We start from the raw sequence: 23,129 nt of genomic DNA on the forward strand, positions 1-23,129 counted from the left end.
ACACAGTACAGTCTGTTAGTGCACTCAAATGCTTGCTGTCACTGCCAGTAGCTCAAAAGTGTAATAGAAAGGGGATTTCTAAAGGAGTCTGTGTTCTCCTGGCAAAGAATCTATTTTAAATTAATTGTTCTTATTTTATTTTATTTCATCTTAGGAAATGATAGTTTCTGGGCTTCAGCCTGAAACCACATACTCTTTCACTGTGACAGCCTATACAACGAAAGGTGATGGAGCACGCAGCAAACCCAAACTTGTATCTACTACTGGTGCAGGTAATACTTACATACAAATTAAGCTCTTAATGACTTTTTCTGCTACTGTTTTGTTCCTACTATTTGGAAGTCTCCTGTTGTGTGAAGAGTGTTTCTAGAACATAGGATTTTCTGTTTCAGTATTTGGACCTTCATTTATTTAGATAAAAATAGAGCCAGTGACTCCCTTTGTCCCTTTCTCAGTTCCAGATGAGGACACTTTATAGTTTTTAGTAGCTCTTCCACTATGATTGGTGTCTTCTTGGAGAAGGAAAAATAGAAATTCAGAGCTGAGAAGGATATTTGAAAAACTTGTAAATGGCTTTCATGATCTTCATGAAAGTAGCAACACTGCTGCCTGTCAGTAAAAACATTGAAAGAACCCATCTTCATGACATTCACAACTTTTCTCAGAAGAATGTGATTATTAAAGGACAGAATTAGAAAACAGAATGAAAGTCCATCCTATGAAACCCTGAAGCCCGTATTGGTTTAAGGGTAATTTAAGGCACAAACTGGGGCAGAATACACCCTGCCACTGAGTTCAGTCTGTGTTTGACCACAGGTGGTACTAAATGGTGGATATCTTGACTGCATAACCAATACAGCAGTTAGCAGAGATGGGATGAACCAAACTGCTTTTAGATGAGGAACAATTTTTTCTTTTTTAATGCGTCACTGTGCCACAGCTTAACCAATTGATGCCACCACAGCTTTAGTGTGATGCTTACCTACAGGTGTTCACAGTCTATAGGTATTGTGTTCGTTTTCAGGGGCTCGTAGCGCAGCCATTAAGGATATTCCATTATAATCACATGTATGATCATTACGAGCTTTCTTAATGACAATGTATGGTTTATGCTAATAGATGAAGTCCAAAAGGCATACTTATTTGTATTTATAGTGACTGACTCAATTTCTAAAACAATCACTGAATGCAGAACACATCTTGTATTAATATCAAAACCATCTGTATCCTTTTCTTGTTAGATCTGAGTCTTGGTGGCTAGATGCACAATGTTTCATTTCAGATCTTAGAATACATTCCAGTCATTACTCTTGGCTATTGCTGAAAACTTATCCTCAAAATTCTTATCTTTCCTGAATTCTCATGCTCTGAGAAAAAAGGTTATATGTATTTCTGGCATGCATGGAACTTGATTTAAGAAAAAAAAGCATTTGATCCATTACTCTTTTTTAAATTTCAATTCCCAGTTTAAGTAAACACAATTACATAAATTATAATTTTATTAGTTCCTAGACATAAACATACGTTATTCAAATGTGCTTGCAAAATTTAAAGTTTCTCTGCATTTAGTCCTTATTGACTGTTTGTGTGTCATTCTTCCAAGATCTCTGATGTTTCTACTTAAAAAAGATAGAACAAATCCTATGTCCCATATAAACTTGACTGAAGAGCAGTAGAGAATCAGAGGCATGTCTGTAAATGTAACACATATTCTACTGTTCTTGCTGTTTGCTTAATCCTGTGAACAAGTAACATTTGTTCCTGGGATTAACAGCTAGTTACCATTTTGCTCCTTCATACATTTGAGTTTGTATGAAATCTCTTCACTTGGTGTTACAGCTTGCTGTGTTCGGAGTTTTTTTGTAAGAAAAATTCATATGCAGATTTTTGAAAAAAGAGACATTGAATATAGTCCAAAGAGCTTCCTGCTCGCTGTCTTTCTATGAGAATACATCACACAAGGGAAGGAGCAACCTTAACACCAAAGGGTAGTAGGTCTGTAATGTAATCTCCTATTCACTTTTAGTTTCTGTTTGATTTTTTTTCCTAAAAAGGTGGTATTCAAATACTACAATAAAGCAAATGAAGGATCTGACTTTCTAATCTACCTGTTAAAGTTTGAATGACTGAGATTGTATCCATAAGAGATATGAAAGGAGAATGGATGTCTGAACATTTACCAGAGAAGCTATCTGTAAGGTATTCAGACAATAAGTAACTATTCAGCTGTCCAGTTAGTGACACAAAAGCATAATTTACATTTTTAGGCAGGAAAGATTCACCAAACATAAGTAAGCCTACAGGATGGTAACTCAGTTATTAGTAAAGTCACTGAATGCTGTTGATATTTTCATTCAAGAGTGTGGTTTTTTCTTATATTCAGTTTCCTTTCCTCACTATTGAAATCAAGTGGAAGAAAAACTGTTACTGAACATTTCTAAATCAAAGTACTTACTAAATTACTTGGCCAGAAGTTACAAATTATATGATTAACAAGACCTTGATAAAAATGAAGACTTACTAGTCAGTAATATCATACAATTTTTATGAAAATTTTAATCAGACCTTTAATTTCTGTGTCACAGTAGTTGAAGAATCTCATAGGACAATAGCTTGTCCATTATTGTCATTGTTCTCATACTGGACAGCACTCTTGAAATACAGATTTCAGCTAAAAGAAGAAAGTTTAAGGCGATGGTGTATTTTATAGCAGCTAACAGAAACAAATTATTTTAGGTAATTGGGCAAAGGCAGCTTGCGTGAGCTTCTACTGGTAGTGGAAAGCCATTGCAACAGCAATGTCTGTTGCAAATGGGTATGTGAGATGTCTTGCCATGTAGTAGTGGAAGAGGAATTCACTAAATCAGAGAATATATATTTTTTTTTAATTTTATTTTATTGATAATTTCACTTCTTTTAGGTTCATGGAAAATTTAGGTTATTATCAGAAATTTTAGACAGAGCTATTTGGTGACACAACTCTATATATGATTGCACAAAATCCTGTCATTTGTCCTAAAAGATTGTAATATTCATAAGTAATCAAACTAAAAGTAAATGTTATCTGAAAGCTGTCTGGAAAAAAAAAGAAATGTATCTGCTTTGCAACATCAGATAGGCTCGATGGTATTTTTAAAAAGTGACCATTGTTATTTACTATTTTAGTCACAGGGAATTTTATTGGATAAGTAAGCCTTATTAGTTCCCTCGTTCTGATCAAGAGCAAGTACTAGTTTCTTCCTTCCTCTGTAGTTACCGCAAAGGTTAAAATGTAGTTCTAATTGTGAAGTCCACCACAAGAACAAAAAAAAAAAGGCAATTCATCACAAAAATAATTTAGTGATACTTCCTGGTAATTTCTCCTCAAGAAAGCTGAAGGACTTACTATTCTTTTTAGGTGAACTATTCTTTCCCCTGCTACACTGGTACAAGTAATAGCTAGAATGCAGAGAAAAATATGGCCTGCAAAAGGCCTTCACAGCCTTCTCATTGTTCCATCAAGACTTGTAGTTATCAATGAGGAAAAGTCAGAACTAATCAGAGAGATCTTCTTTACATAGCAGAAAGTGTGGGAAAGCACTCACAAGATTCCACAATAATGCTGCAAGGTGAACTCAACTTTTAAAATCAAAGATATTTGGAAAATTTATATAAAGCTTACCTATAATTGTTATGAAATTAGAAGCAATGTCTTGACTTATGACAGATATAATGAGGAAAGAGCTTACTAAATGCAGAATTTTCTTCAAGGCATGCCATTCTTCCCTCCTTACTCCTAATTCTTTATGGAATGGAGTTAGACCTTCTGACAATAACAGTCTGATTTGCTGGGTGCCTGAGAACTGAAGATAAGTAATAAAATCTATTGAAGTGTTTAAATACAGGAACCAGAGCTCACAGTGCAGCAGTTATGTTCGCACAGGAAGGCTTCGAATGCAGATGAAACTAATTAGTCTTTGTTGAAGACTATGTTGTCATCACAGTACTACTCCTGAAGCTGTTCTACTCTCTTGACCTCTCAATTGTCAGGCATTGGTACAAAATGAACGCCAAATTTCTAAATAGTATGGATATGTTTCATTATCAAATAAATCTTTGTAATAGAAACAGACTTCTTTGAAATAGAAATATTAATGAAAATATAAATGAAATGTATACAAATGGACATGAATAAATTAAAATTAATCAACCAATCAAATAGAAACAGTAAATGAGAATTCATATTGGGATTCCAGAAATGTACACTGTATAAATTGTATAATGGTATTTCTGGCTTGATTAGGACTAATTCAGTCCTCTCTGGACTGATTCAATCCTCCTCAATGTCCATATCACATTTGCAGTCTGTACTTCTCTAAAAGACAAATCGCCAGTTTGGACCAATGGGTCCCAATGAAGATTGTGACTGTATGCAGTGTGTAGGTTAAGAAGAGCTACCAATTTAGCCTTCTTCAAAAGAAATCAAGTTCATGTGCACGAAAACCATGCTGGAAAATAAATCATATGTGATAAGCCATGTAAAAACATTAAATTCCAAACCTCTCCACGCTAAAACAGTGGAGGTGGAGGTGATTTGTGTATGGAAACTAGCATAACAGGTTCCTGTCATATGTAGTAATGATTTTTGAGGGCAAGGTTGTTCTGACTTCTACCACATTTTAACTATTAATGATAAGAGTTATGTTAAACCTATCTAGAAACTTGTAATTTCTTCATAAATTATTTTCCAATTTACAGGAAATGTGCCTTAGATTAAATAAATGAAGTTTTTTTTGTTTGGTTGGTTGGTTGGGTTTTTTTTGCAAACAAGGATTTGTGAGACAGAACCATTCATAAGACGTTTGTTGGAAGTTTTACTTCTTGATTTGTGTTCCTAGATCCTGTGCCTCTGATTGTGCTCTGTATTTAGAAATAATGGTAAGGGAAGAAGACAAAAAAGCAGTAAATGTCTCTATTGCTGCAGTTCCTTATACTGTATGACCTAATAGTGCAGGAGGCAGACACTATTTCTTCATTAGGATAGTCATATGTGGAACTGAGTTAGGGAAGAGAAAATATATCCCTATTCCTGCTAAAACTAGCCTCAAGAATTGTACGTGCAATTGTGTTTATATCTATCCTCTTCAAATAACATTGTGCTACAGTTCCAGGCAAACCTCGGCTTGTGATTAGCCACACACAGATGAACACGGCTCTAATTCAGTGGCATCCTCCTGTGGAAACTTTTGGCCCGCTGCAGGGTTATCGCCTGAAGTTTGGTCGCAAAGACATGGATACATTAACGACCATGGAGTTCTCAGAGAAGGAAGATCACTTCACGGCCACAGACATTCACAAAGGAGCTTCTTATGTCTTCAGGCTCTCAGCTAGAAATAAAGTGGGCTTTGGGGAGGAGATGGTTAAAGAGATTTCTGTTCCTGAAGAGGTACCCAGTGGATTTCCCCAAAATCTCCACTCGGAAAGCTCTACTTCTACATCAGTTCAATTAACTTGGCAGATGCCACTCTTGGCAGAGAGAAATGGCATTATCACCAAATATACCATCTTGTACAGAGATATCAATGTTGCTTACCAGCCAGTTGAGCTCCCTGTTGTTCCTGCTGATACCACTATGACACTTTCTGGCTTAAAACCAGATACCACATATGATGTAAAAGTACGTGCCCACACAAGCAAAGGGCCTGGTCCATATAGTCCAAGTGTCCAGTTCAGGACACTACCCGTGGATCAAGGTAGGATTTGTCTGCTTGTGGCGTTGACCTTTAAAGGAGTATCAGTCTTTGGATATCAGTGTTTTTGAAGGTGTAAATAAAACTGACCGGCCCATTCATAAAAATAGGTTCATCAAACACAAAAGGTAAAGTATGTAAATCTTAATATGTTTTGGATGCCTTAGAATTCAGTTGTCCCTTGCCAAGCAAGTTCTGGCTAACTTCTGCACAATATTTTCAGGTAAGGAAAATGTGCGTAGTGGGTTGTCACTAGATAAGAGTGAGAATGAGTTTAAATGTGATCTTTAAATATGAACAAACAGGTAGGAGAATTGAATCCTTGTTGATTTTTGACATGGAAAACTAATACTCCCAAGTAGCAGTGGAAATATGACAAGATCTGAGCTCCAAGATGTTGTTTATATACATTGTTTCTTTTTTTCCAGCAGTGTTTGCAAAAAATTTTCATGTTAAAGCAGTAATGAAGACTTCTGTTTTGCTGTCCTGGGAAATTCCAGAAAACTACAATTCAGCTTTGCCTTTCAAAGTAAGTTACTCTCCATTTTTACAAGAGAAAATAACAGAAACTAGGTAATGTCATTCACCTGATTAAGTAGCTTACTGAACATGTAGATTTTTTGGGAGTATCATTGTTTCTAAGATTGCATATTTATCAGCAGTGTTGAACCAAACTGTTAAATTCAGTCATCTGGGAATATGAGTTGTCCAGTAATGTGGTAGCGTTTCCAAGTAGTCAGGCTCATACTGGTTAATATGCTGGTTAATATTATAAGAATGCCTTGCTAATTTTTCATTCACTTCTACAGCACTTTAAAGAAAACAGGGAAAGAAAATAAAAATTTTCTTCTTTTTTCCTAGTCCTTTCCATACTGACTGGAATTGAGTACCATTTTGGGTTTTGTCTCCTCAGTGTGCAACAACACATTTTTGATTTACAACTCTTTTACTCCACTAACTATAGCATTATCCAGGTACAGACTCAATGTAACATGCACTCTGCTTGGAATTTCTTCTGCTTCATTCTTAATCACTTGTGTCATCTCAGGCAGTGGCAAGTGAAGAACAGTATTTTAGGAACTAAATGGTACAAAAACCTTTCTAAATAAGGAGTGTGAATGAAAAAGTCAAGATACTTTAACAAGAGTGCCTTGCTATAAATTCTGGGTTCAATAAAAGCTACTTATTTTGGAAAAGTGAAATTGAATTTCAGGAGTGTTTACATTGCTTTAGATTAATGTAGTGGTTTGTGTGGTTTTTTCCCCTGAAAGTGAGAAGTTTACTTACAGTAGTGAATTGAGTACTTTTTTTGTTTTACACCCTAAAATGCCCAGGAACTTTCTTTTTAAATATACAGCTAGGTTGATTCCTGAATTCAGTGTGACAGCATCATTTGCCTTCTCCTAGTAACCAAAACTACCTTTGTGCGTTAACTTAGATCCTTTATGATGACGGGAAAATGGAGGTTGATGGACGTGCTACTCAAAAGCTGATCACAAACTTGAAGCCAGACACGTCATACTCATTTGTCCTGACAAACAGAGGGAATAGTGCTGGAGGTCTTCAGCACAGAGTAACGGCAAAGACTGCACCAGATGTACTTCGCACAAAGCCAGTCTTCATTGGAAAGACCAACTTAGATGGCATGATAACTGTGGAACTTCCAGAAGTACCCTCAAATGAGAATATAAAGTAAGTGAATGAATGGCATACCATTGTTTTTATCTCCAGAGAGATGATTATTCTAACTCTTGCTGGTGGACCATGGCTTTGTTCTTTATAACAGTACAGAGACCTCAGTGCTCTGTGGTAGTATTTGAACTAATATCGGTGTAATATTTATTATAGTAAACCAGGAGGTGCTGTTGACTCTCTCAAGGGACAAGAGGTGTTACAGAGGGGCCTCTAATCTATAGATAGATAGATTGGAACACTGGGCAATCATGAGTGGCATTAAATTTAGCAAGAATAAATGTCAAATTCTCTTGTAAAGTTCCTTGAGTGCACCCAACAAAGGGCAACAAAGTTAACAGAAGGATAGAAAGGAATGTTCTGTGAGGAGCTGCTAAGGGCTTTGGGCTTGTTTAGCTTGGAGGAAAGAAGGCTGAGGGCTGACCTCCTTGCTCTCTACAGCTTCCTGAGGAGGGGAAGTGGAGCAGCTGATCTCCTCTTCCTGAGATCCATTTACATGAGGCAATGCCTCAGAGCTGCATCAGGGGAGGTTCAGATGAATTAAACATTTCTTTACTGTGAGCGTTTTCAAACTGGAAGAGGCTTCCTGGTGAGGCAGTTAATGTCCCAAGCATGTCAGTGTTCAAGATGTATTTGAATGATGCCCTTAATTTGTTTTAACTTTTGGTCTTCCCTGAAGTGGTGAGGTAGTAGGAATAGATGACGGTATGTCAGCTCCAACAAGAACTTCTAAGTTTGTCATGTACCAGGTATGTAAGACTTGTATGGAGACTGATTGTCCTTCAATTTGCAGATTTTTCTCTGAGTATTTTTGTGTTTCATCACGGACTGCAAAATGACGGATTCAGAAAACCAGTTATATTTTGAACAATATATCATCTCAAAAAGAATGGATAAGCCATCAATGCATAACTACCCTGCTGTAGCTCCTTGAAGTACTCAGAGTTTTAAAGAATTGTTACTGTACTTAAATTAATTCAGGTTAATTAATTCTGATGGTTTTTATTGGGATAAAAATACCAGGTCCTCTCCACTGGTCTCAGAAAGAAAACAAGTGATTTTGCTAAAAACATTGGAAGTTTTCTAGAGGTTACATAGATTTTGGGAGGGAACAGGTGGTGTGAAAATTTAAACAACAGAAATAGGACTAAAGACCTGAGAGCACAGGTCAGCAGGGATTAGAAAGGCTAGACAATAAAGATTTGCCAGGAAAACACGAAGCATGATACAATCAAGTGTTATTGCTCTGCTTATAGGGATTCTTGTTGGTCTGTAGAGTTCCCATATGTAATGTAAAAGAAATGGGGAGGAAAATGAACCAGTCATTAAATGCTGTTGGGGATTCAACTGGTCCTCTCCCTGGTGGATTTTTGCAGCTTTGTAGAAAGCTGCTCCCCTTTTTCATTACTGACGGAAGATTTTGAGGCGGGTAAGGTCAAAAAATAAATGACTTTGAAACATTAAAAGGATGAAAAACTGAAAAATGTAGTCATTATCATTAGATTGAGTAAGATGCGGTCAGTAACAAATGCAGCTAAGGAAGACTGAAGATGGAATGAGTCAAAAAAGATTTATGAGGCAGAGCATTCACAGAGAGAAAAACGTGCAGGATAGCTGATGAAACAGTAGCAGAAGATAGCACTGGAATAAAAGACAATTCCCTTCTTTTTAATAGTGTAAAAAAGTTAAAGAGGCTTAGTTGCATCAGAAAAGGTACATTAAATCTACAGGGTCCAACTGCCAATTTTGTAAATAATGTATCTCCTACTCATACATGTATTTTCTAAGAAGATTTGATCAGGCTTGAGAAAGTAGAACACAACAACAAAGATTGCTTTGACCCTTGGAGCAGGCATACCAAAGCAACTACATACTGAACAGAAAAACCTGACCTGATGCTTGCTAGAATAAGTAAGTTTATTATGCATTAGTCTTCTTATGGGAAGAACAAATTCATGTAGTAGTTATGTTGACATTTTTAGACATGCTGTTTCTCTGTTGGTACATTATATATGCTCAGGATTGTTCCTAGCTTAAAATGAAGTACTGAGAATTTTTCAGTAATACTAATTACACAGAACGTGGAACAGGTAACGGTTTGCTCTTATGAAGTATAGATAATGAGTTTGACAGTAATGTTATAAAAGGCTTTGTAATCTTTGTAATTAAAATGGTAGTATTTGTCAATGTTTGATGGTGATAGAAATTCGTGCATAGAAATTCGTGCAGAGTTCACCTTGTGATTAGGAAAATGTATCTCTTTTGCTCATCTCAAGGGAGCAAATTCTTAATTTTTCTTTGTTTTAGTATTTTGGGCTATTCCAGAGCAATTTTTATCAGTAAAGGACAGTTCATGTTTCTCTGAATCTCTTACGTCTTTGTAAAGTCTTAAGTAAAAACAGAGTTTTGTGGAAGACTTTGGCTTTTCAAACACGCAGTAGATAAAACAATATCCAAACAAACCCTTCATTTGTCACCCCCCCTCCTATTGCCCCCCCCGCCCAAAAAACCCAACCTAAAAAGAAACAAGCAAGTAATGAAGTAAACTGTAAAAAAACCATGTTTTTCAGGACATGCTGCATTTTCTGCAGTTAGCTAAAAATCACAGAACTTTGTTGTCTGTCACAATTTGCAGCACCGCATATTGGTGTGAACATTTTCATTTTTCTGCTTACTATTGATCTATTTGTTCTTTCAGTTTAAATTACTCTGTGTGTGCTGGAAGTCTTAGTAGATTTTCAAAGTTATGGGGGAGACTTTCATGAAGAAAGTGAGAAAGAGAGTGAAAGTTATATTTACATGCTGGCTGTTCCTTGATTGAAAAGAAAAACGTATGAACACTCCACTAGCTTAAAAAATAAAAAGATGATGAAAAAGGAAAGAAAAGGAGGAGTATGTATCTTTGATGTTTGAAAGGCATAGGGGGCAAGTTCTCGGTTCTTCTTTGTCTTGATTCTTAGGCATCTGTTAAAGATATGTAGGTTGTTATTGTATACATGGATAAGTCAGTGTTTGCTAGGATTTGCTATTCAAAATATTTTTAATAGACCTATGCAGGTTTAAAATCTGGGTTCAGCTAACAGTTTTGCATCTTTTTAAAAGATGGCTTATAATATTGTCACTAGATGAATGCATGCCACAGATGTTTTTTGAAAATACTGGAATACAGCTAGTGAGCACTAGTTAAAAATCTGTGGGCAGCACTTCTTTCCAGCACTCCTGTTGGAGCTCAGTACTTCCACAGAAAACTTCCACAAATTTCTTAACACAAGAATTAATGAATACATGTAATTTCTACAGGAGCTGAAAATCTAAAGTTTTGTTACATTTCTTCTATGGGAAAGAGCTTTCAGTAAGAAGAGATGATTAAAATGGATCAATGGCTTGCACTGGTATGGTAAAAAAGTTTACGTAGTTGGCTTAGACTGAGATGGTTTTTATCAATTGTAAGGCAGCTCCTTTTCTGTAGACTCCTTTTTTTTTAATTACTTAGGATTTTTAGCTGCACTGCATGAGTAAAATTAGTAGTTTTGCAGAAGGTTGAACGGGTTGTAAAAAAAGACCAACTGGAAGAGGAGATGGCCCATGAGACAGTAAAATTATTTTCCATAATGGGGACCCCGAACCACCTTAATAAGCTCTTGTTACTAGAAACAAAGAAAACCAGTTTCTTTCCCTCTCCCCTGAGATGGAGAGTGTTTGATTTTTTGACAAGTGTATTGATCAAGAAGATGTATATTATACTATTCTGCATGTCCTGCTGCTGTGATTCTACTGCTTCTTCCTTCACACTAATGTGAAGTTAAGGATCTGCCTGACGCATATCCAGGTTTTGTGAAGTAAACAATGAAAGTACCAGATCTCTGCCATACTAGAAAATACAATTTACTAGTCTCCAAGGGTGAGGAGGAAGAACATATTTTCAGGAAAATGTTTCTGAGGAAAACCAATAGATGTAATTTGCAAATCCTAGCTATAAAAAGAGCATGTATCAAGCTCTCTTATTTGACTGTGAACAGAATACTTAGGTAGCTAAAGCTGATGGCTCTCGATTGCCAAAAGGGAAGAGCGTATGGGTGCAGTGTATGTCAGGTTTGCTTTCTTTTCTCTTTATTATAATATTGGCACTAACAAATACATTTTGTTAACCTACTACCCTGATTATACATTAAAATAGGGGAAGATGGGTTGGTAATTGAGATTTAAATATATGGTAATATATTTCAATTTAGGGCTTTGGGGTTTTTTTCCCAGTGTGATGGTGGCAGCGCACAAATAACCTATGGCTCTTGTGTTTCATGTAGGCATTTTAGTACATTATAATTAAATTTTTTAATAAATATTTATTTGTTTACACAAAAAGGCAGGTAATTGGTGCCATTTGTTTGTCAAATGCTTTACCATTTTTTTTCAAGATTGTGAATGTTTACAGCTATGTTTGGAAAGCTGCAGTGCCATATTAATGTGCAGTTTATTCTCAACATACCACTTTTAAGTTCCTCTAAACAGACCTACTCCACCAATTTATCTATTCCTTTTCCTTCAACTTCACTTTTGTCCAACTGTTTCATTTACAGAGGCTATTACATAGTTATTGTGCCTTTGAAGAGGTCTCGTGGAAAGTTTATCAAACCATGGGAGAGTCCAGATGAAATGGAACTAGATGAGGTACTGTATATGGTTTGGGGAGTTTTTTTCTTCTCCTTTATTAACGTAGCAATCTTGCTAGTTTTATGTAATTAACTCAATGGTTTTAAAAGTTTTGGTTGTCAGGATACTTTATATTGGTATTTGAATTAGCCTGTGGAGACTAAAACAAAAATTCAAATTACTTAAATGAGAAGACATTAAGTAAAGACATTAAGTTGCAATAAAGAATACCAAATGTCTGATATTTGTTGACACTAATATTTCATTCTTTTGCTGTTGGAAAGAGTGATGCAAAAGTGCAGGAGGTGAAATGAGTTGTCAGCAAAAGCTTAATCACCAACAATATGAACTGTAATAAAGGTCTGGTTCATTAGAGGTGTTTACTAAGTCTGTAACAAATGCTAAATTGTAATTTGTACTGCAGTTTAACATTTGACCTTCTGGTGGTGTTTTTACCTGATTTTCATATACTGTAATGCTTCTGGTTAGAAGTAGCCTCCATTCTACCAACACTTTGTGGTCAAAAATAAATGCATGAACAAGGAAGAAAAGAGCAATATTGTGTCATCATTTGAAACTATAAATGACATTAATCCAAAGGGGGGAACTACTTTCATTTTAGATATAAGCCCAGCAATGGCAGAAATCAATTCAGTACGTTATTGATTCAGTAATAATTCCAGGAAGAGTGGTATTCACCTCTGTTTTCTGTTTTACTGAAGGACAGTATAGCTCATGCAAACTTGTCTTTCTTCTTTCAATCTGTAAATTTGTAGTACTGCTAATGTTTATGATTTTAAAGCTCTTTCAAGGGCCCCATATGAGAGACTTTTATAAAAGTCAGGTGGTGGTATTATTATTGCTCTAGTTGTATCTGGCCAAGATTTTAGATGTCATTCTGATGCTATGGTAATTTGTGCATGTAATATCTCTGCAATTCAAAGACCATAATCAGGTGCTTTTTTACTCCTGATATAGTGATTTTTTGATTGGATCCCATTTATTTTTCTATTTTCTTTTGGTGGATTCAAGAGTTTTATGTTACAGAGATAACCTCACCATATGCTTCGGCATAACACATTCGGCATAATTACTGGGAAGTGTTTCTCTCCTCCCATTGTCCAAATGGATATAAATTTCAGATTTTGCACCAAAATATAGGGAAAATAAAGATCTTCACCAAACTAACACTATCGTAGAAAGTATTCAAAATACAAACGGAATTCTTTCAGTCTTTATCACAACAATAGGCAAATCCTTAATCCGAGGATTAAAAACAACAGTTCAGAGGAGGGCATGATGACTGGCTGATTCAACCCTGTGTTTCTTCTTGAGCAGTTTCATTTATATGATCATCTCATTTCATTCAATTGCAACAATGGCTTGCTTTGATCTATTAACTTCTTCCCTTTGAAAGAACTTGGATGGTAAATGCCATCAGCTCATGATCATAGTCATAGGTGACATCAAATACAGTTAAACAGTAAAACTCTGACAGCCTCATCCGTACAGTAATGGAAACTGATTGAGTATTGCCACCCACTTTTAACATCCAAAGACTGTAGTCACATTCAGCAGCATTAATAGATTAAAGGATAGGTGCCAGATGACATTGAACTTTCTGGCAATTAAATTCTATGGGAATCTATGCTGATTCCCATAACAAAGGGCCATTTTAATCATCCTGCAAGTTGTGTTGCCTTAGTCTGTGTAACAGATTGATAAAGAGCATTTATTAATTCAGAAATATTTGTGTCAGAATGGGTTGTTTCCCACTTCTATTGATATAATTGAGCCCACATTGTAGAATTAATGATGGAAGAAATAAGGTATGCATTCAATGGAAAATGAAAATTATTTCTGATAAAGAGCTAAACCCCTTGATATATCTTTTACAATTGCCTCCAACACATATAGCAAGAACTGAGTAGGGAAAAACGTTAAAAGCAGGTAGCAACTGCATATCATGCTAACACCTTCAGCTTCTATTATTTAGAAGACTGGTTTGCTTCCAGTTTGGAAAGTATGCTTTTTATTAAGTATACTATTCCTGACAAGCTTGTGAACACACAATAAATACATTTGGAAAAAAACAACAACAACAACCCCCCCACCCAAAAAAACCCACCAAAAAACCTGAAAAAAACCCAAAACCAAAAAACCAGCAACAACAAAAAACACCCAAACAAACAAAGCAAACAAACAAAAAAAAGCAAACAACAAAAAAAACCCAACCAAACAAAAAACCAAAAACAAAACAGAACCAAACCAATGTGCTCCTCCCCCCCCCAAAGAACCTATTCTCTGAACAAATAGTTCCTTATGGTCAAGTGAGGATACTTGTGCATATTTATATTTTTAGTATGATCTCGGATATGTGTCAAGTATCAGAAATGGTTGGGCAATAGATTTTTCGAAGAACTATGTTCCAAGTACTTTGCTTAGATTGTCAGAAGGAAAGTATTTGCTAATAACACAGCTCTGGAATATTAACTGAATTACATAACTGGGCAGTCCAAAAAGACTCTTCAGCCTTATTGTAGTTACCTAATCTTCCAGTTCCTTGAACCTCATCTCTGAAAAAAACCAAGACAGATGCCTAGTTTTAAAAGAGCACATAATGGACTAGATGTTTGGTATCTGAAAAAAATAATTATCAGAGATTCGGTCCTTTTTTACTAACGCAAAATTTCATTTTATTTATCATGAGGTCTAGTGACTTTAAATAGGCAGGTCACGCAAATAAATGAAACAGAAAAAAATATTATGATTTGCAGTAAGTATTACCTAGTAGGATTACTTTAGATCTGTAAGCAGTAAAATCTAAACAAAGATTTCCATGTTAAGTCTTAAGTGAATTCAGTAATTTTGTTGAAATCTGTGTATAAAGTACAATGGGAGATATATAAGCAAGTAATGATATTTGGCACCATCCCATTTACATATGAAACATAAATGAGGCTGGAGGTTCACCTGAGGTCTACTCAGTCATGTGTAATCAGTCTTACTGACAAAGTTTTTATCTTCACACAAACACACTAAAGTTTAACTGGCCTTTGGTGGTGAATAACCACCTTTGAAAAGTTGAACTGATTTTATTTGACTCAGGCTAACTAACTTTTAGCATTCATTGCCAAAACTCAGTTTCTGATCACTCTAATACTGTATTTCAGCATTGCGTTTTCTTCCACTATATGTATTTTCTGTTACTATTTCAAATGCGAGAAATAATCAAGATCAAACATTCTTCTTTGCCTCTCAATCTCAGTCTAATTTTGATTGCAGTACTCCTACCTTATTTTGACATTTTATTATGAGTTATTTATAATCTAAATTGTAAATATGCTCTAATCTGGAAACATGATAAAGAATTTAGTTGAGGCAGACACACAACTTTAAATTCCAATGGAAATGATACATGGAAGTACCAGTTATAGTCAGGGATGGCACAAGCTGTATACCTCTACTAGAACTGTAGCATTTGTGGCTCCTGACTTTAAGCTAGCATACGCTGTTGCTACTCTAGTATTTAGCTTCATGTTTCGGCACGCTTCCAGACAGCCAGTGCTCAGCTCTCTGCATAGCCATTGTTATAAAATGCGGCATCATACAGAGACAAACTTTTCAGAGTGCTTCCCTCAGCAATTCCTATAAGGCCTGATCTAACCTGGAACCAACTTTGATTAGTCTCTGCCTCATGTTCTGCATTTAGTAACTCTACCTGGGGCATAGGAAGCTACTAACAGATGCGAGAGTCACCTTCAATAAAGTAACTAAACAGAAATCTCTTCAATATTACGGTTCTCTGCTGCCCTCATTTTTATACGACGCAAATTGACTCTAGCTGCTCATTAAACTATTTCGGAAGAATGAAAGAGAAATATGGACTGCTGATTGGAATAGTGTCCTTGAGTAATGAATAATGATTTCTAATCTCAAATTATGGCCAGTTCTTTTTTTGCTCAGGGGATCCATTGCACTGTACCAGCTTTTGTGTCATGGCATGGAAATTGATAGAGTTAAATGGATGTAAAATCTCTGCAACAGGGAACAGACTCAGCATTAGAGCTGGAAAGCAGTTGACTGGAAAGCAGTAGATCGTTGAAGGTATAACATCCAAATGCCCTCAATATTAAGGAAGACTGGATGCAAGTGGATGCTTGCTTTCATATCTGTCTGTAACCTTGAAATATTTAAGTCCGCGAGAAGGGGTATCAAAGTATTCAATATTAAAAGCTTCTTTCTCAGCAGCAGAGTGAATATTAGATTTCTTTATTTGCATTGGAATTGTTAATTGTGTAGTTGCAAAATACATGATCCCATGAGGGAAAGGCAAAAAGATATGCTCACTAAGCTGTGGTATAAATCAAGAGGGCATTGAAGATGTTGAAGGGCCTTGAGGGGAAGCCATTTGTGGAGTGGCTGAGGTCACTTGGTCTGTTCAGCCTGGAGAAGACTGAGGAGAGACCTCATCGCAGTTACAACGTCCCTGTGAGGGGAGGTGGAGGGGAGACACTGATCTCTTCTCTCTGGTGACAGTGACAGGACCCAAGGGAATGGTCTGAAATTGTGTCAGGGGAGGTTTAGGTTGGATATTTGATAAAGGTTCTTCACCCAGAGGGTGGCTGGGCACTGGAATGGGCTCCCCAGGGAAGTGGTCACAGCACCAGCCTGACAGAGTTCAGTGTTCTCAGGCCCATGGTGTGACTCTTGGGACTCTCCTGTATACAGCCAGGAGTTGGACTCAATGATCCTTGAGGGTCTCTTCCAATTCAGCACATTCTGTGAGTCCATGATTATGTGGAGAGCTTCCCTGACTAAACATGTACTTTAAAATTAATATATATAGTTAAGATTAGATTTTAGTATCTTTTTTTTAAATCTCCTTCTCACTCTGGAGATCTGTCTCCTCCTCCTAGCAATGAATTTTGTGCTAATCTACTGTATTACAACTGTTATTATGCTAAAAAGACTAAACAACTCTATGACTTTAGAAAACTTTGTGATTTAACTATAAGACTACAGGACACTGAATAAGTTTCAAAAGTGAAAAACAAGGAAAACCATAAAGAGGCTTTAGAAGTCATTATTTATCACACAGGAGAAGTTCAGACTCCCTGTTATCAAATCAGACTAATTTTTGTGGAGTGGCTGTATATCTAAAGCAATAAAAATATCGAAGAAGCATTTGTCTGATTTAATAAGTAATTCATCAATAGATTATACTAGCTGAGTTTAAGTTCCTTTGTTAGTTAGTATATGTTTTCTAAGTTTGAGCCTAGCATCTAATCTTGTCACAAATGTTCTGATGTAAATTTTAGCTTTGTTTGTCAGAAGAAGTGATTCAGTCACCATCCCTGGAGATATTTAAAAAGATGTGTAGTTGTGGCAATTAGGGACATGGTTTAATGGTGGACTTGGCAGTATTAGGTTAATGGCTAAACTCAATCTGAAAGATCCTTTCCAACATAATTGTTTTAATGATTCTATTCTATGACCGACTTTATATAGATATAGATAGATAGATAGATAGATACATACATACATACATACACACATATAAAATATGCAGTACAAGGTGTGTATTTATACGTGCTCAGAAAAGGTATATTGTTTTCTTATCCTTTCCCCACCTCCTCCTAGACACAACAGTATCTAAAAACTGTGTTTGTAGTCTGGGCACTGCAATTTCCTCCTAGTATCTTATCTTAACAAGAACGACAGGAAATTGGAAGATTTTGCAAGAATTGATTTAGTAATACTGGTATGTCCCATGAAATGTGGATAAATTGTTTTTTATAGTTCCTGGTCATGCATTAAAATTTCTCATTACACTGTCGATAAGTTACATTAAAATTGTTTACAGTTATCTTTCTGTTCATGCTTGCTCTTTCTCTCTCTCCCCTTTTCCTTCCCTTCGTTCTAAAGCTGCTTAAGGAGATAGCTAGGAAACGCAGAAGCATTCGTCTTGGGAGGGAAGTTGAATTAAAGCCATATATTGCAGCTCACTTTGAAGTTCTTCCTACGGAATTCACATTGGGGGATAAGAAGCATTACGGTGGATTTGAGAATAAGCAACTGCAGAGTGGTCAAGAATATGTCTTCTTCGTGTTGGCTGTAATGGAGCACTCAGAATCTGTAAGTTAGTTAATGTTTTTCAATCTCGAAATTACCTTGCACCATCATGAAAACGTTTTTTTCAATGCTTATTCCACTTCCCTAAAGTTTTTTTTTTTTGTTACATGTCAGAACACCTTTAAAGCAAATGCTTCCTAACTCAGTGCCCATTAATTCCTTAAACTCTTCTATTCTGCTTTCACCTTTGTGTTATTTCTGTGAATAACTGAAACCTAAGAATGACCTTTTATTAGATGTGCTGTGATCCTTTGAAAATTACATGCTGTGTTATTTGTGAGCATGGACACAGCTCCTGAGACATGAACTTTGCAGCAGGATCTTTCTCTAGGTGTTTAAAAGAATTGCTGCCTTTTGATGCTACCATTGAATAATGGTGTAGCATATACAGGATTCTTGGAAAAATCCATTGAGCTAGACACATGCACAGCTACCCTCTTTAGTTACAGTCATTCCAAACAACTTTATCAATAAATTGTTTGAAAGTTAGAAAATAATTCAATAATAGGGAGAATTCCTGAGGTAAACTAAATAATGAGTTGTCATTTCTCTTTACTTAATTCATTTTGTAGCTACATCCCTTTATGGGTGAGTTAACCTAATGTGTGTAATGTATTAAAAAAGAAAAAAAAGAGGACAGATATAAGACTTCTGAAAGGTGCAATACATATTAGCATTTTAACTTACAGTGTGTAACAGTACATTTCTAATTGGTAACTAAACCTGACAGGTACATTTGCAGGTTCAATCACTTGAAACTCCAACACCAATACTCTGAATTGTAGTCAAATGCTTGCAGTGTGTAACACTACAATTCCTTTCGTGGTGTCAATGGACTGTGCCTACTTAAGCACAATGAGAAACTAGTTCCACTTTGGGTATTTTTGGATACATAGATTCACTTGAAAATAAAGTAAGTGCCTCCTGGAAGCTCTAACATAAATTCACTTTTTGACACAGGCTGCCTAGACAGATAATTCTGAAGGTGTTGCATCAAAAAGGTTCAAACTGGAGAAGGTAGATAGCTGCTGACTATGAAGTTAAGTGGCCATAAATGTGTCATAAATTACCTGTACTAAAATTGATCTTCTCAATACAAAGTGCAGTTTCTTGGCTTTTTTTAATATTAATTAAGGTATAAATGACCTAAATTTATTGCTTTTTTAGAAATCAGGATGAAAAAGTGGGAAGAAATAGTTTTGTAAACTGACACATAAGGCAAGACCTGTATAGGGTCCTGCTCTTGAAAGATTTCAAAAGACATTACTGTACTTAGGCTATGGATAATACGTGGTTTAGCATGCCATCTGAAACATTTATGTGATTGAGTAGCATGAGGTAGTCACAGACTGTGAAGAATTTTTAAGAGTGAGTGAGATTCAACTTTCAGTGACTTTCAGTGTTCCAGTGTATCAGTTCTCAGCATATATAGCTGGTTTTCTTCTAGGACTACAGGCCCTACTGATGTATGATTTGTAACTTGTAAGGGATGTCTTTCTTGATATTCTGATGTTACATTTTACATAAGGCTTCTTCTTCAGAGAGCACAGAATTTCTCTGTTGATTGGTAGAATAGAGAACTTTAATTAAAAGAGGTCATGGGAAGGTCTGAATTTGTTTAACTTAGTAAAAGGGGAGCTAGAGAGCTATGATTAAAATCCATAAATATGTTAAGGATGTCATCAAGAGGAAGGAAAAAATAAGATAAATTTTTAAAATCAGAAATGAGTTTAAATTAGTCATTAATACAGGATGGTTGAAAATTGAAAGCAAAATCCTATTTATTGAAGAAAAGGTAGTAAGTGTTTATACTGTTGCCCTCAATATCCATCTATATCTTTTTCCAGGCATTTTTGCTGTCCACTCAAAAGCAAGAGGCTAAATACTAAGAGTTTCTTCTTGTAGCAATGAACCCTTTTTTATCTTCTGAGAATACTAAACCTGGGGGGAAAAAAAAAAATCAGTCTGCTTGGGTGTTTCAGGAGTGGAACATGAAGAGTCCCCAATTTCCAGACAATGATCACAGACTTAAAACATAGGGAGGTTTTGGTGCCAGGTGCCATGTGTAGTAAAATGCCATAATATAACTGGAGATTGTTGGCATAGGTGCTAGTTCAGTAAATGTAAGCACCTCAGCTTTGCCCATCCTAATCCTATATCACCCCCAGACACTGTTGTAGCCCAGAGCCCAAAACAAGGCCAAATGAAGTGTAAAAAACCATCTCTCCTTTGGTAACACTTGTCCTGGCTTAGGGCATCTGTCAGAGTACAGTACAAACATAAATGGAAGCTAATCTCTTCTCCCGGTTATCTTACTCTGTCTTAGCTGACATTTCTGATCTACTACTGAATCAAGTTTTTAAGTCCTTTGCAAGAGCTGTAGCTCAAATCCTAGTTTAGTTTAGCTAATGAAGACACTCCAGCACAGAGAAGAAATATGTACAAACGATTCTCCACTTCTGACTTTCCTGTAACAGAGTTCTTAAAATGATCCAACTTTAGCAGGCTGGCTCTTCAGCCTCTCCAGTCTGTAATTTTAACTCTGCACTCAGCCACAGATCAAATATCTCAGGTCAGTCAAGAATTTAAAAAAAAAAAAAATTCTCTTATCACAGGTCTTATCCTAGGCCAGCTGGCCTTACACCATCTAGTAAAGCAAAGATTTTCAGCAACCTCTGTTGGTTCATAATTCTAGTTTCATCCTTATGAAAGACTGAGTGTTTAGCTTCCCTTCATATTCTACAGTGAATTCCCCCATTTTTCAGTCTTAAATTCAAGTTGTCTCCCCCTTGTGAAGGTATACTCTGTCATACAGTTTTTGACTGGTCAAAATGCACTGTGCTATTGCCATAAAACCCTTTTCAAGGAACCTCCTACATTCAGTCCCCTTTATCTATAATTCTGTCAAAAGTACCCTTTCATGTCATGCAGGAAGAAAGTGTTAAGCCAATATGAAACTAAAACAGAACCCAAAAATGGGTAACTGGTGGGTTATAATTCTCAGTGTCCTATTCATTTTCCCATTCTCTGCTTAAGTTCCAAAGTACTCTGCAAGGACTATGCTACATGATTTGTCTGCAGATCACTGCTAATATGTGGAACACAAAATAAAGGTGGTAATAACAACACGATTTTCAATTTGCAAGTTTGTATTCTACCTGGCTTCAAGAAAAATAGCATTTCCACTTTGCTGTGTTCATTGCATCATTATCTTTTATACATTTATCTTAGATGTGGGATAGTTAATATTTTAAATGTATTCCTTTGTGATTAAGGAAGAATTATTTTTATTTTCATAGACCATGTATGCAACAAGCCCATATTCAGATCCTGTTGTGTCAATGGATCTTGATCCCCAACCAATTACAGATGAGGAAGAAGGCTTGATTTGGGTTGTTGGACCAGTTCTTGCAGTGGTGTTTATCATCTGTATTGTTATTGCTATACTTCTTTATAAAAGGTACGTTTACCTTTTAGTTTTCTTACTATATATTTTCCCCTGTATATTGGTCACTTCGTAATACTGTTCCACACTGTATTTTTGTGCTACAGTAGTAACTGTCATTGCTTTGGGATATTTTGAAATTTATTAATGGTTTCCAGAATGCTGCAGAAATTTTTGACTGAAAGTTTCCAATAATTACAGGTATGTGGGTACATTTTTCTGCTGATGACACTATATTTAACACTTCTGCCTTTAAATGTTTTTTCCACTTCGCATACATTTGTATGCAAAGATACATTTGTATGCAAAGAAAATAAATATGTGCTTGCACATAAATATGTATGGAATTTGCACATTTGACTTTTTAAAACTTGTTTATAGATGTATAATAGTAATACATTAGGGGTTACATTCAGCTTGTTGTTAAATGTGATTTTCATCTCCACTCAAGCAATCTGAATTTTTACTTTTGACAGTTGGCCTCAATTTTTGTAATGTATCCATATGAATTTGAAGCTCTGATCTGAGAGATTAAAGAGACATCAAATAGCTGTTTCTACTAATCTTGCAATGAGATCAAATTCCACTCATTCTTCTTTCACTATGACACAGATGTAGTTTTGCTATTACACAAAGGACTTCCCTCGGCCTTAAAATATACTCAGTGAAAACTGTGTATGATGCCATAATTTTTATATAGCAGCCTTTTACAGTGTAAATGAGTTAACAGGGGTCAAGGTATTAAATCAAAACCAAAGAATAGAACTCAAAAAGGTTTTTTTAATTTTATATTTCATTCCTAATACATTTTTGAAATATATTGATAAAGTATATTTGAGGAATATTATAAAGACACTGTAAATTTCTGGGGAGGTGGCACACTCAGAATAATTTTATTAAATGAAGTATGTCTTCTAAAACTGATGGCTATGATGCTGTTACCTACATAAATTTTTAAATACAAGTCTGTATCCTCTTCCCACCTTCAGTGTCTCCAGTCAAATACCTCTAAAGTTTCATGAAGAGAACTCTCTTCAGGTTTTGGAAAGAGTTCTCTGTTCAACAGTAAACAACCAGTCCAGAGTTAACTTCGCCTTTGTATTCCAAATAGATACACATTTATAGAATGGTTTTAGGGCTGTAATCATACTGCAGCACAAGACATAGTCTGCTGCTTGCAGGTGCTCTGTCTCCTGAATGTTTCTGTTAGTGCACAGTGTTAGCCAATATAATTAGTTAGCAACTCTGTTTCTGTCCATCACTTCAAAAACTGGTCATTGGAGACATGCTAAAAGCAAAATACTCCTTTTGTCTGAATATTTTGAAGTATTAAAAGTAAATTGTCTCCCCTACTACAAAAGGTATCCAAACAATAGTATATTAAGCAGATGTGCAACTGCTTCTGGAGTTACTAATTACATTTATGGAACCAAAATAACAATCTTCAAATCTATTACCAAAAAAAACAACCAAAAAAA

At 35.8% G+C, this 23,129-nt stretch overlaps 1 protein-coding gene across 50 annotated transcripts in view; it reads left to right on the forward strand.

Moving 5' to 3' along the window:
• The window catches only part of PTPRD (protein tyrosine phosphatase receptor type D), a 1,180,356-nt gene that overhangs the window by 1,068,888 nt on the left and 88,339 nt on the right, over nucleotides 1-23,129 (forward strand). For 23 of the 50 annotated variants that reach the window (XM_032097314.1, XM_032097313.1, XM_032097327.1 and 20 more), the window contains 7 exons: nucleotides 155-272; nucleotides 5,145-5,732; nucleotides 6,158-6,258; nucleotides 7,168-7,421; nucleotides 11,999-12,089; nucleotides 18,000-18,209; nucleotides 21,506-21,666. In XM_032097314.1, the coding sequence (XP_031953205.1) occupies nucleotides 155-272; nucleotides 5,145-5,732; nucleotides 6,158-6,258; nucleotides 7,168-7,421; nucleotides 11,999-12,089; nucleotides 18,000-18,209; nucleotides 21,506-21,666 (1,523 nt within the window). The remainder of the gene's footprint in view (nucleotides 1-154; nucleotides 273-5,144; nucleotides 5,733-6,157; nucleotides 6,259-7,167; nucleotides 7,422-11,998; nucleotides 12,090-17,999; nucleotides 18,210-21,505; nucleotides 21,667-23,129) is intronic. The other 27 variants (XM_032097364.1, XM_032097332.1, XM_032097323.1 and 24 more) reach the window with 3 other exon arrangements.

The sequence above is a fragment of the Corvus moneduloides genome, chromosome Z (assembly GCF_009650955.1).
Source record: "Corvus moneduloides isolate bCorMon1 chromosome Z, bCorMon1.pri, whole genome shotgun sequence".
Taxonomy (NCBI): domain Eukaryota; kingdom Metazoa; phylum Chordata; class Aves; order Passeriformes; family Corvidae; genus Corvus; species Corvus moneduloides.